We start from the raw sequence: 14,564 nt of genomic DNA, 5'->3' as shown, positions 1-14,564 counted from the left end.
CTGAGCCGTAACTAAAGTATCTTTTTCTAACAACTTGAACATGAATGAAACTTATTATCACAAGTGTCACTTTGCGAGTTACATATCCCTCTATCCAATAGTTTCGAAATGATACAAATTTTAAGTGTGGTTCATAATAGTTACATGTATATTCCCCTTGATCTTCCCAAGTAACATTTCTCAAAACAAGCAAGCAATCACCTTCTATTTTCATCCACTTCATGTCATTGTACAATACATACTTCCTTCGATCATGAGGCACAATGTCGACATCAGGTCCTATTAGCATTACGTCTTCACCGCGATTATTTTTCCACTTAGGAGAATTATTGCCACCAACATTCCATTTACCACACTGACATGGGAGATGAGCCGCACTGCCTAAATTTACCCTAATCAAAGAGTTCGAAGAAGTTGGTGTCGGTGAAGTCGTCCGAAGTGCAACTGTTGTTAAGAGCGATGACTTTGTACTTTCAATAACCTTCAGGACTGGGAAGATAGGTTTCTGTTCCTTTTTCCCAGTTTCCGGCCGGAGAGTTGACATTATAGTTGTTAACTCTCCTACTTCTTCTTATCATCCACCAGCTGTATTTGATTAAGTTTTCTGAGAGTCTCCTGGTCCTGTTCTTTCTGGTCATGCTCCTTCTTCCGATATAGCTCCACTTGATGTGCTATATGGTCCGTGTAGACACCCTTTGCCATGCTTCCAAGACCAACTACCTCTGCCAGCTTGCTCCTCACTGGTAGGGGCAACCCCTTCTGTATTTTCACTCGCAAAATTGATTGCTCCATCTGTTTCAAATCCGGGTCATTTCCTGTGACATTTCTCCACACTTGATGGGCCCTTGACACATAAGCCGTTGGGTTCTCTTCCTGTCCGAGTGGTTCAATAAGGATATTATCAGGATGTACATTTGTTGGAAATGTATCTCTCAGTGCTGTCCAAACACGACCTCTATTTGCAGCAAACAACTCTGGATCGTTCACAGAAGTTCCCACATAACGATTTAGTCCCGCTTTCTGCAAAATCTCTTCCATAGCTGGGACTTCAAGGAGGTTAGCCAAAAGTCTCTTAATATCTCCTATGGCAGACTGTGTTCCCACCATTATCTCTTCCAACTTTGAAATCCAAGGTTGTGCTCCATCTTGAAGAGTAGGTAACTTCTCAACTATGTCTGACATATCTGTATTCTACCAGGGCTTATACTCCAGATTCTGTCCTCGAATAACCACTGGACACATCTTATCTGGTGACTTTCCCCTTCTTGGGCGTAATGAGTATCTCATAGTGTCTGACTTTTTAAACTCTTTCTTCCGTAATTCTTTCTTAGCTATCTGCAATTCCTGTAATTGATTCTCCAGTGCTTCCCGACTTTCTAGACTGGTAGAATTATTTATGTCAATAAGACATTGATCAATACATTCCTCTACCTCTCTTAAAGTCTGCCATCTGTCTTCTCCATATGTGGTACTGGATGCCCATGGGAAAAACCCTCTTAAAAACGATGGACCCTTGCTCTCCGAGTCTCCATCACTGTTTCCATTCTCACTTTCATTGGAGCTGTCATCTCCTCGGTCCTTTTTCCTCCACATTCTCTCCGCTTCTTCTCTCCGCTTTAGCCAGTATCCGTCTGACTGCTGGGTCATATCCAGAGAATGGTGTATTAGTTTCTGCCATTAATTTTTCTATTTCTTTTGCATTCTTCTCTATTTCTTCTGCGCCTTTCTCCCTCTTATCTTTTGCAGCTTCCAATAACTTCTGTCCCTCATTTTCAACCAACTGGAGAATGCCAAGCTCTGTTTGTCTTTTTTCTTTGCGTTTCTTTCCGTTTTTACCTTTCTTCTGATCCGCCTTATATGTGGATATAAGCACCTGCATAGTTTTAATTACATATGGGTTGAGTGTCCCTTCCACTGGCCAAGATTGGTCGATTTCAGGCCAACGCTTATGCCACTTTTCTGACATTTTTTCTACACCTTTAATTAAGGGATTACTCTTCTGCACAACATCAACCGGATTGATTGCTTTCAAAGTATTAGTTTATTTAGGTTATTCCTCTCTTCAATATCCTATTTAAAGTAATTATAAACCACTGTATTGCAACAATCAATAACAAAAATGAAACAAATTTGCCAATTTCAGAGCATCAAAAGTCTTATTTTAATTTATATCATTCTAATAAATAAGTTATTCCACTTTAAATAGACTCACATGTCCTTAAAGACTATCCATTTACTCTAAGCCCCGGTTCGTCAGTTTTTCTTTTTCTTTTTTTTTTTTAAGCATTATAGTTAATATGTTGAGATAAGGCTGCACTAATCAACGTTTGTATATTAATGATGGATCACATGACTGTGTGAAGTGAAAGGTGTCACGATATATAATAAGTTGTGTTTTCAGCTTGTTCTGCTGAAAAAAAAAACAATGAGTATTTTAAATAAGTATTTTATAGTTCAGTTACAGTGATTTTGGGAGATGGTGACTGTGACTGAGTCTTTGGGGGCACACTTACCTGCTTCAATGCGTCTTCACTGTTGTGATGTGTAGGCTGAAGGTTCAGTGCTCTCAATTTATGCTGCAGATCCATTAACTTAGCTTCTTTTTGGTTAAAAGCAAGCGTCAGTCTGTTGTGTTCCTTGATCAGTGCCTGCCTCCTCCACTTCTCTCGTTCAATTTTTTTCTGAGTGACAGGAAAATAAAACCAAAATACATTACATTTTATTAAACTTCCACATTTAGAAGAAAAATATTTCCCAATTTTAAACTCTTCTTTGCTAATGGGAAGTTACAGTGTGGTTAGTGGGTGCTATGGATTCAAGTCTTGCTAAAGGATATCAAAAAAAACAATATGCGTTACCTCCAGAGGATGTCCGAGCTTGGCCAGTGGCTCACGTACCATCCTATTTTGATAACATTATAAGTTTACTTAACTTATAGTATGCCTCTGTTACAATACAGTGTTCCTAGAGGGGCATTTGTTTCTGTGATAGCTAGGCTAACTAGCTAAGTTAGCTCATATATTTCACAGTGGAGCTTCCTCTTCTTTAAATCAAAGATTGAAACAGGCTGGTGGTTATGTATGCTAACTATCTTAACTAACGCTAACGTTTTAAAGACCTGAGGTTTTGATTTGACGCACAGCTGGAGTCCTGGTATTTTTCATCTTTGAAAATAAATTCAAGTCCATTTTTCGTCAATGACTACTGTAACTAACTAGCTTTTACCTGTAAGCTTACGTCAGATAATGTATGTTCTCAATGTTTTGACGGTTAAGTTGTCAAAATGATTCAATTTCAAATGACTGCTCACTAACCCTGTTCCCATTGGTTACTGTTACTATGCCTGTCAAGCTTCCATTCTACAGCACATACGCCGGTCACAGTGATGGCTATGGCAAAGTTATTTACCATCCAAATTCTTAGTAATTTTTCAAACAATGAGTCTTTGACTTCAGACAAGAGCAGGCTTCCCATTTCTAGCCAGCAACCATCTATTTAGCCATCTGAGAAGACAACTTTCTCTCTGGCAAATTTTATTAGCTGTAACTACCTAGTTATTTAAGCTAAAATTAGCCCCGTGTGTTGGTTGAAAATTGACTCCTTTGATGAACCAAAGTCTTGTACTTGATGGCTAGAGAGCCACACATAGCCACATGATGGGTGGCCCCTAAGGACAAAGCACATAGACGAGCGAAAGCACAAACATCAAAGGAAACACGCTCCAAATCCAGAAATGCAACAAATATAAAACACATACAACTTTAAGGAGCTTCATTGTTAATACTTTTGCCTGACCATGAGACTTTGTGTACATAACCTAAACTTTTATTAAGTTTTTTTTAGATTTTTTCTTGTGAGAAAGTTACCATTTAGATTTTGCATTTTTGGTCAGTTTATCAAAATAATGTCCATTAGTGTCCGCTATCACCCCAGGAAGAACAGCCTTATCTTGGCAAGCCCTTTGGTAATATACTCTGTTTGGCTCCTTTGCAGCGTTGCTGATCACATTTAGATAAATGTTATAATTCCTTTTGGAAGATAAAATTTGGTCTCAGAGTTGAAATATATTTGTCACTACCAGTTTGTCTGAAGGTAAAAGCTGAATAGCCTACATAATGTTTTATTGGATACTTTAACAACAGGGTTGCCCCTGTGGACTTTGGGGTTCTTATTTATGTACAGATATATCACCCAAGTTCAATAAAAATAAATGTATATAAACAAACACGTGAACATGAACAGATGCAGTGCAGTTGAGGGTGCACATTGACCATCCAATCTGAGATTAGGGGAGAGGAGATCCCTCCATGATAATATTATCGGCAGTGTGTTTTACGAAACAGTCAGGAAATGAAATGTCAAGGAATGCCAAAGCTTCACATGTCTATCCCAGTGAATTTAATGTATAACATATAGGATGCAATGTCTATACACTGGACAGTTGTTTTACTCTCTCAGTGGCAAGTCAATGTGGAACAGCCCCAACAGCAGGGTTCTTGGCAAGGAGAAGTGACATTGAAAAATAACAAATATGAAAACAACCTGGTAACTAATGTTTACGACAGACAAAACAGCTGAACAGCACTACACTGGCAGCTGTGGGCAAAAGAAATCCTAGTTATCCTACAGCCTGCCTCATAAATGACTGATGACACTTTGCCATCGTATCATTTAAACCGTAATGGTGTAATTTATCACATACTCGCTTACTCAGTCAGTAACAGACATTCGCATTTATAGGGCTGGTCCGGCCAGAGAACATCACACACAAATGAAAACAACTCAAGTGTGGGGGTTTAAATCAGCATGTATGCTGGTTTATTAAGAATAAAAAAGTAATCAAAAGTTTAACTATCTTCCATTCAGACTGCTAAAAAAGGTGAAAGGACAAAAAAAAAAAAAATGATGACAAAGGAGGAAAATTATTGAAAACTGAAAAAATGGATAAGGGAGTTTAATAATGATCATAGGCTCAAAAGATCCAATGAGACTGTTTTTTTGGATTTCAAAATGTCCAAGTTTGATTTAACTAACTCTAGTTTGTTTGAAATATTCTTGAAGTCCAACATACTGGGAATATCAAGTGTGGAAAGTGGTGTATATCATCTTGTTAAGCACTCATTGGGGGATCTGATCTCTAGAGGTCTAGTTAGGATAGGTCTTATATAATCATGTTATACCTTACCTACTAGCTAAATGCCTTCTACTATCTTTTCCTTATCACATTATATGGTCTGTCACCTCATATGACATTATCAATAACGATAATAAGTTGCCACCCTAACCTTATTCCTGCTCAAAGAGCTAGGGCTATTTCTCCGAGGTTGTCTCCCCCTTCTGATGGCTGAAAATGGCAGCAACCTTTTGGGCATTTGTAGTAATTAATAAAAAGTTGATACAGGGAAAGGCAACCTCTTGATATGCAGAAAGTCGCTGTACATTGTAGATAGGTCCTTTTTTACTTGTAACCCAGTCCACGTCGCATCAAGTGGCAAAAGACAGGGATGGTGATACACAGACAGACAAACTATGAAAAGAGAAAAATATAGATTAATATCAAACAATGTTTTGCAAAGACAGAAAAGACAAAAACATATAAAAGCTAATAAGACAAACTGACAAAGAATATCGCGTACATTGTTTTGGTTTGATGAATCACATCTTTACTGTTTTGGCTCATTCTAACTGCTCACATCAACATGATTTCAACAAAAAGCTTTGATAAACCCACAAGTTCAGATCCTACCCGGCACAAAATAGCAGACAGTTATATTTATAAACTAGCTGTTGAACATAATGGAGCATTGAGTTGTTGGAAACCTAAACAGAGCTAAAAGGAGAGTGAATATTGGACTTAGATAAGCCAGGTACTTAGAAACATGACTCCAAATGAATGCTAATGGTTCAACTGTCTGCTACCACATTCAACCTATCAACTTTAGAAGGTGATAATATGTAAATGTTGTGTTTACAGCTTGTTCCACAGCTCTCAGTGGCAAAAAAGCATGAAGTTAGTAGTTAGATGGCTTGAAATGAATAGTTGTCATAAACAACACAAATTAACCAGGCCTACTTAGCTCTGTTGAAACAGCCACCTCATGAGTTTAAAAAGACATTCAGCTGTTTTTAGCTGTTGCTGCACAGAGCTCATGGCCTCCAATGTGGCAGTCATTGTTACTACCTCAAAAAAGTAATTCAGCACTAAATCTCAGAGCAGTAACCTGCAGTTACACTACTCTCTCACAGTTTAAATGTCAAAGCACGTTTCACATTTGGCAACAGTTCAATCAATTAAGTCACATCAGGTCTTCAAGTGTCTGTAAACTAATGGACAACACCTGCTGGGAAATCACTAACTGGGGTGTCGTATGAAGTACAATATACCTGAAAGTTTGCAAGCCTTATAGTGAGGGAAATAAGCAGGCTGAATGTATTGTACCTGTATGATAAACATTGTGACAACGCCTGCGCCTGTGCTGAGATAGTTTCTGGAAAACCAGTTCCTCAGTTTAAGGAGACAGCCCTGAAAGACAAAATTTGCATGGTTGTGCTTTAAGTACAGAGTAAACTGACTGAGCACACAGGCACTTTTACAGCAATGCCCTGTTTACAGTTACACCAACCAATAAAATAACAAGAACAGACAGTGATGTAAAGAGAACAGTATAATGAATAGTGAACAGGATGGAGGCTCAATTCAAATAAGTTACTGATAGGTAAAGGACAATCATTGGGATATCTGGAAGTTAGAGAGGTTAATAAGTGCTTTGATTGCAGATTATTCCATCAGTCAGCTGCTGGTCACAACAAATACATTAAAAGCAGCCTTTCTTAAATCAGTTGTGGTACAGGGTTCCTGAAGCATCAATTACTCATCGGAGCAGGTGACGTAGGCTATGGGCCAGTGTTCCAAAGCAAGAAAAATTAGATAGAAGATGGTTACTTCCCAACAAGGACACTAGAGATAAATACCAGTGATCATAATGTCTCTCAGGCTAAGCCACCTTATCGTGTAAAATACTGCCTTGAGTAGTGGAATCATCTCCAGTGATGACCTCAAGAGCAAGTACAAGCTTTGTCAGCCATGGTCTTGTCATGGCTCTAGGAATGGCAATGTTAGTCTGTCGCTTGGTTTACTACGGTGTAAAACGAATGACATTCCCATCATATTCAGATTCATTAAACTTTGGCCTGAGCTGCCCTGACCTTTGTGGGCACAGCCAATCACTGATGACTACTGCTTGAACTGAAAGATGGATGAAAAACTATGTGCGTATCTGAATTAACTTTATTCTAGAAATTTCTAGCTAATTCTGCCTGTACAGTAACAAACTGCCATCATATGCAGACCAGACAAAAAGGATACTAAACCAGTGAAATATCAACAAGCAGATTTAGCTAAATGGACCAAATTTGTTACAAAATCACTGTTTGACTCTGTGAATGATAGCGCTCTCCCGCTAGCAACATTAGCACTACGGCTACAGTGGTGCTGTTTAGTACAGCAACACTGGGAGTTTTGGAGTGGTAAATACTGTGCTGACCAGTAATGTGACTTAGCCTTAACAGAGCTGCTAGCATGGCTGTAGACTACTGGGGCCCTATTTTTATCACACAAGTGCAATGTATACATATTGTTTTGTTTCATGTATGTGCCGCAGCGCAAAGTGCACAAGGACTGGCTGGAGTTTAATATGTATCTGAGGGTGTGGTGTTTAATAAATATGCTTTCAGACACAGCTGTGACAGCTGTCAGTCTGCAGGTGTTAAGAGCTGTGAATACCTTGGAGTTAGTATTTGCACAGATAATGTGATGGACCGTCCAAATACTAATAACTACTGCCAGTGCAGTGGTGTAGTGATGTCCCCCAACATGACAAAACTAAATGTGAAATGTCTCTGCATGCTTCCTTTAAAACAAACAATTTGACAAGCATCTGCACATTCATTAAAAAACTGGATTTTGAATTTAGATTGTGAACAGCTACCACTATCTAACAGTAGTGTTGGCATAATTAGCGATTTAACAACGATTTGACGATGTAATTTATGTAAGTAGTGAACCAAAATGGAACCTTGTGGCACACCCATCGTAACCGGCAGGAATTCAGATGGGCCGCCACCACACTAAAATGCTGATGTCTGTATAATGAATAGCTCTTTCTGTAGGCATCCTTTGGATGCACAATGTTTCTTATAGTTTAAACCAGTAACTTAATGATTAATGACTAATATATGCAAGACATAATGTCAAGATTATATACGTTACGTGCTATGTACAGACTGGTGCAGGTAGACGTAAGACCTCTTTGACATCTACGGCCTCCGATTAGAACACCATGATTAGTGAAAGGCTAGATAGACAACAGAAACCTGGAGAGGGCTGCATGCACATAATTGCCATTTGAAGGAAGCATCCGTATGTGACCATTCTAAAACAGATGAGCACCAGAAGCAAAATGTCTGTTGAAAGCTGAACAACATCATCCTGACTCAGTTCTAAACAGCTATCAGAAAGGAAAGAAGAAGTGGTGTTTTTACTTTCCCACTTGTTGTCTGAAAGCAGTTAAAGATTTTTTTCCTAAATCACAAAAAGTAAAGCTCAGCTCACAGCTCATTCTGAAGGACAGAATTATGGAAACAAGAAAAGAATCCTCTGCTATTCACTGATTGAAATTTGAAAAACAAACAGAATTTTAGATGGACTATATGTAACCTCTTGCCAGTTGTTGTGGATGAGGGCGTTACAGGGGTTCTTGATACAACAGGAGATTGGGACGTTCCCCTTCCAGTCAGCTACACCATGAACTCCACAGCACCTAAACTGAACAAAAAAAACAACCTGCTTCAATGGAATGAACATCTATTTTATTTGGGCAGGGGAAAGTGAATGACTAATACTTAAATAATTATGAAGGTGTGTAAAATATCAGCAGTAAAACATATTCAAAATGTATGGGAAAATAAATATAAAGAATGTGAAAATAACAAATATTAGCAGAGTTCATTTTAAGTTGATAGAGCAGAGCAATGAATCATTTACCAGGTGCTGGACAGCATCAAAGTCATCTTTAATGGTCTTGTTGCCTTCTGGACTGGACTCTCTGTAGATCTCCAAGCTTTGCATCAGGTCTTTCTCAAAGTATGTGTTAATCTACACAACAGTGAGACAGTCTATATTATCTGCAATATACTGCTGCCTACTGGACACAGAGTATAAGACAATGGTTTGTGGTTTCACAGCAGTATGTGCTGGAAGTCGGACCAGTATGTGCAAAGCCAGGGTAACGAGGCTGAGAAGGCTGGGCTAAATAAAAGTGATGAGCTGTGTAGGCTCTATCTCGCTCTCTGCCAGCCATCAGTTCCTGACATCATGAACCTCATCGCAGTTTGACAGATGTTTATCTGGAAATTTTCTCTTTATCGTTGACATCCATCAGCCTCCAGACAAAATAATATTCACCTCCAGCTGCTGACAGAAATCGGAGGAGAAAAACTTGTTCCATGAGCTGAAAATAAGGAAGTTCATCCACTATGTTTATATTAGTATGTCATAACATTATGTGGTATTCAGCCAATAATTTTATTTTATGAATATTAATAAAAAAAATAAAAATAAAAAAAAATAAAAATCAAAGCATGTACGAAATAAGTCTTAAAAAAGAGACAAAGAAAGAAAAGTCTTCCTTTGAATCCACAGGTTACTTACTTTATCATTTCAGGCCTTGTGTAATATAGCTGAAACATCACTATAGCCAATTAGAACATATCTGGTATGGTTTAGTACTTTAAAATAAGTTTGATTTGCTCTACATTGTTCAAAGTCATTTCTAACATCACTGTAATTATTCCCATAGATACTTTGCAGCTCATCAACAGTGAGTTTATTACATTTTTCTGTTCGCCAGAGCATCAGTATAACAATATACTATTATAGACAAGGGCCAAGGACGCAGATTTGATTTGGATTCAGAAACACGAGGGACAACATTCATGTCACAATCAATAAAAATAATTTACTTATCAAAGAGAAAAGCTAAATAATTGCCCTTTTACATATGCTTTTCATTCAGTTATGACATAAAATAAATAAATATTAAATACATATAACAATGTGTATTGTATATTCACTTTATTTCTTAATTTGATTTGTTTTTATTGTGGGAATTTAAAATCTTCCAAATAAATGTGAAACTCTTGATAGATCATCTTTTAAAAGCATCAATTTAAAGCAGCTACAATAAATAATAAATATTTTAAATAATGTATTAAAGGTAATATGAAGTTCATGACTGGAGATCATTAGAATACTTAACCATTGTAAATTATGTCATAAGGTGGCTTAGCCTTGCCTGAAAGAAAGACATTGTGACCATTGGTCCTTGCTGGAAAATTACTTGTGGTTAAAGTTTTTAGGGGCATCATTGCAATCACGTCAACACCTAGAAATAACTTTTTATATTTGTATTTTTATAAAGACTACAAAAAAACTCTCCTACCTCTCTGCTATAGACCAGGAACACACAGGCCATGGCCAGCTCCACCAGCATCAGAATAAACATCAGGATGAAAAACTGAAATCGGTGCAAATCAGATTCAAACATGACGAGTTTGTACAATCTGTACTTTAGTTTGGTATTTGTACTTGAGTCAGACAGTATAGTATTCCACTCTTATTTGCACTTGACAGGTGCTGCATTTTGACGCATTGAAATAAACTGCAAGCTCATTAAACACATAGATAAGCTAATGTTTTAGTATAATTAAGCAAATGTCACTAAGTTTTCAAGGTTCAGTAAATATCATGCTTGATACTCACACTGATGAGCATGCAGCGGTTCTCCTTCATGCCTCCTAACACTCCCACATAACACACACAAGTAACGATGGTACCAGTGACCACCACAGTGTTGGCGGGGAAGATGGGCCAGAAGCTGGTAACGAGGGAGGCATACTTGGAGTTCATCATCTGGAATTCCCCGAAAGCCACCACGAATGCACCACACAGCTCAAGCACACATTGGAGAGACAAAAGACACCTCACATTATTCTGGATTTGTGGGTTTAGATTTGATTAAAGCCCACAAAACACAGCACCTCTCCACTGAAAGCCAGGATAATAACAATGTAACTTATACCTGGGGTGCTCGATGTTTTTCACAAATCCAAACCCTTTTTCCAAACCTCCAGATTAATTTCATTTTCATTTCATTGCTAATTTTCTATTAAGTAGAGGATATGACTACTTTTTTTCCCCACTGTTAATTATCAAATAAATATACACGGACACAGATGGTATCCTGTGTATCCTAATTAAAACTGACCAATAAATCGACCAACATTATCTTATCACAGAAATGTGTATCAGCATATACAGCGGCTTCAGAAAGTATTCACTTTTTGCATACTTTGTGTTGATTTAATTGTAGATTGATAAAATTGTCGTTTTTGCTCATCTTTTTACACTTAATAACCCAAAATGACAAAGTGAAAACATTTCTTTAGAAATCTTTTGTAAATTTATTAAAAATCAAAATCTGAAATCTCTCATTTACAGACGTATGCAGACCCTTAATTCAGAATTTTGTAGAGGCCCCTTTGGCAGCAGTTACAGCTTCCAGTCTTCCTCGGTAAGTCTGTACAAGCTTTGCAAACCTGGATTTGGGCAGTTTCATTCTTCCTGGCAGATCCTGTCAAGCTCTGTCAGATTGGATGGGAAGCATCTGTGAACTGCCATCCTCAGGTCTCTCTACAGATGTACTATGGGGTTTAAGTCTGGGCTTTGGCTGGGCCACTCAAGGACAGTCATAGACTTGTTCCAAAGCCACTCCGGCATTGTCTTGGCTATATGCTTCGGGCGATTGTGGTGCTGGGAGGTGAACCGTCGCCCCAGTCTCAGGTCACATGCATTCTGGAGCAGGTTTTCTTCAAGGACCTCATTCAACCTTCCCTCAGTTCTGACCAGTCTCTCTGTCCCTGCCGTTGAGAAGTTCCCATATAGCAAGATGCTGCCACCACCATGCTTCACCACAGAGATGGTAATAGCCAGGTGGTGAGCAGTGCCTGGTGTTCACCAGATATAGTGTCCGGAGTTCTGTGCAAAGGGCAGAATTTTTGTTTCATCAGAACCTGAGAGTCTTTTTCCTCATTCTCTCAGTCCTTTAAATGAAATTTTTTCAAACTCCAAGGAGGCTGTCATATGCCTTTTACTCAAAGTGGCTTCCATCTAGCCACTCTACCATAAAGGCTTAAATGATGGAGTGCTGCTGAGATGGTGGTCCTTTCAGGAAGTTCTCTCTGCAGAGGACTTTTGAAACTCTGTTAGAGTGACTATTGAGTTCTTGGTCACCTCCCTGACGAAGCCCCTTCTTACCCAGTTACTCAGTCTGGCTTGACGGCCAAATCTAGGAAGAGTCCTGGTGGTTCCAAACGTCTTCCATTTCACAGTTATTGAGGCCACTGTGCTCCTGGGAACACTCAAAGCCTTATAAATGGTTTTATACACTTGCCCTCATCTATGCCTCGCCACTATTTTATCATGGAGGTTTACAGAGAGTGCCTTGGACTTCACAGCTGACATGCAGTGTGAATCGTGGCACCCTATACACGCAGGTGTGTGCCTTTGTAAACCATGTCAAATCAATTCAGTTTGCCACAGGTGGCACCACCAGTTTGCCACCACCGCAAAGGGTGTAAATAGTTTCGTAAATGAAAGATCTCAGGTTTTGATATTTAATACATTTGAAAAAAAATCTGAAAACATAGTTTCACTTAAGGGGTTACTGAGTGGAGACTGATGGGGAAAAAAAAGGTTATTTTATCCATATAAAATTAAATTTACAGGACAATAAAGTGTGCAAAAACTGAGGGAGACCTAAAACGTTCTGAAGGCACTATATAAAGAAAATATGAAAAGGTTTAGTTTAGTTTAGTTTTCAACTGTAAAATGTTTTGCTCAGTACATTTCTTGGTCACAATTATCTGATCATCACAATTAAGGGATCCTTATCAAAATGTTTCTGTTATGTGTTCATTTAAAGGAAGAAAGAAAAGAAAAAAAAACATCAAATTATTTATTATTAAGGGATTTTCTTGGACTCTAAAATATCGATACTGGTATCAACCTTAAAAATGCTGTATCGGTCGGCTAATTGACCCACTTTGGGTCCCTATTGCACTGACACATTATAGGGTTAACTTTACTCCGTACCAACGTTTTGACCCAGTGTTAGTGTTTTTTCTGTTGGGTTATTTGCCCAGACTAAGATATGGTAATTTCGACCTTGTGTTATACAGAACAAACTCAAGTTTTACCTTAGAAATGTCACAAATTTGTTGTCAGTTGTATAAAAACTTTGTGCATAGAACATTCAAAACTGCAAAGGCTATACGTTAATAATAGTCAGTGACAAACAGGGACATGAAATTTTGGTATGTATGTTTGGTATGTAAGTAAATTTTATTCTGCAAGAGGAAGAGATACATCATATTCATTTAGAAAAAAATCTACCTTCCTTCAAATCAACATTAGATAACCAAAAATAATAACCTAAATCATGCTTTCAGAAGCTTGGCCTGTATTTGTCATATGTCTAAGAACTACACTTCAGAACCCTCATAAGTACGAACTAAAGGGTAAAAAAAATTTGTGTCTGAGTGTGAGCAATAAGACATCCTATCAAATGTTCAACTGGGAATAAGAGACTAAAACGACTATTCTTAATTATACTGCTTCAGCTGATTTGTTATTAGTTTTACTATCATTATTATCAGACATCAGCGTGCTCGTGCCTGTTTCTATCATGTAGTTATCTAGGTTTTACTCTTAACCAGTTTAACAGACCGCTGTAACTCTGACATTTAAGAGCGTTTGATAAATCGTCATATCTTTTGCTTAATTTCAAAATTTTACTTTTAGAAGTTTGATACAAACAGGCCCTGGTTTTTGCCGCCATTGTCTTCTTTAAGGGGAACTTTATTTCAGCCATCCATAAAAAAAAGACAGTGACCATGGTACATTCTGAATTGTCCAAATATGGACATAATCCAGGTTTATAGTGTATATCCTACTGTATCTAAAGGCTGTAACAAGCATCACACTTTCACGGGATAACCCAGTGTTTGGTTTGGCAGTGTGATGGCTTCAGTCAACACAGGTCTTTAACCACCTACCCAGCAGAGAAAGTTGAGATTTATCACCAGAGTTTTCAAGCAGTTTACACAGGAGTGATTCATCCTTCCTGATAAATCTTCCACTGTAAGATCTGTAGGAGGAGAGAAGTTAGTCAAGTTTATTAAAACATTTCTTCACAGAAACAGAATGTTGACTTAATGGCAGTCTGCCAGAAATCCTTAAGTACTTGTGAAGGAAAGCAAGTTAAACTCCTGTTCCTCTTGGTGGCCCAGTATTTACAATACACCACTGTTTGATATGACAACACTCACCCATGATGCACAATGGACACTTGTGACCTATTCAGACTCAAGTTAATCATTATTACCTGCTCTAATCTGACCATTTGTTGCAAGTTTGTACCTAAATATCCAAGAATGTGTTTTGTTTA

General features: G+C 38.1%; 1 protein-coding gene across 1 annotated transcript; it reads right to left on the bottom strand.

Moving 5' to 3' along the window:
- Positions 1–4,927: 4,927 nt before the first annotated feature.
- On the bottom strand, positions 4,928–14,510 carry LOC120805204 (leukocyte surface antigen CD53-like). The gene is made up of 7 exons (XM_040155201.1): positions 14,173–14,510; positions 10,820–11,008; positions 10,500–10,574; positions 9,044–9,154; positions 8,717–8,824; positions 6,440–6,523; positions 4,928–5,527 (listed from the first exon to the last, which is right to left on the bottom strand). The coding sequence occupies exons 1-7, from the start codon at positions 14,233–14,235 to the stop codon at positions 5,459–5,461; spliced, it is 699 nt and encodes a 232-aa protein (XP_040011135.1). The 5' UTR covers positions 14,236–14,510; the 3' UTR covers positions 4,928–5,458.
- Positions 14,511–14,564: the final 54 nt, after the last annotated feature.

The sequence above is a fragment of the Xiphias gladius genome, chromosome 19 (assembly GCF_016859285.1).
Source record: "Xiphias gladius isolate SHS-SW01 ecotype Sanya breed wild chromosome 19, ASM1685928v1, whole genome shotgun sequence".
NCBI lineage: Eukaryota > Metazoa > Chordata > Actinopteri > Istiophoriformes > Xiphiidae > Xiphias > Xiphias gladius.
Note: the sequence above shows the minus strand (reverse complement) of the source record. Positions and strands in the feature narration are given on the sequence as shown.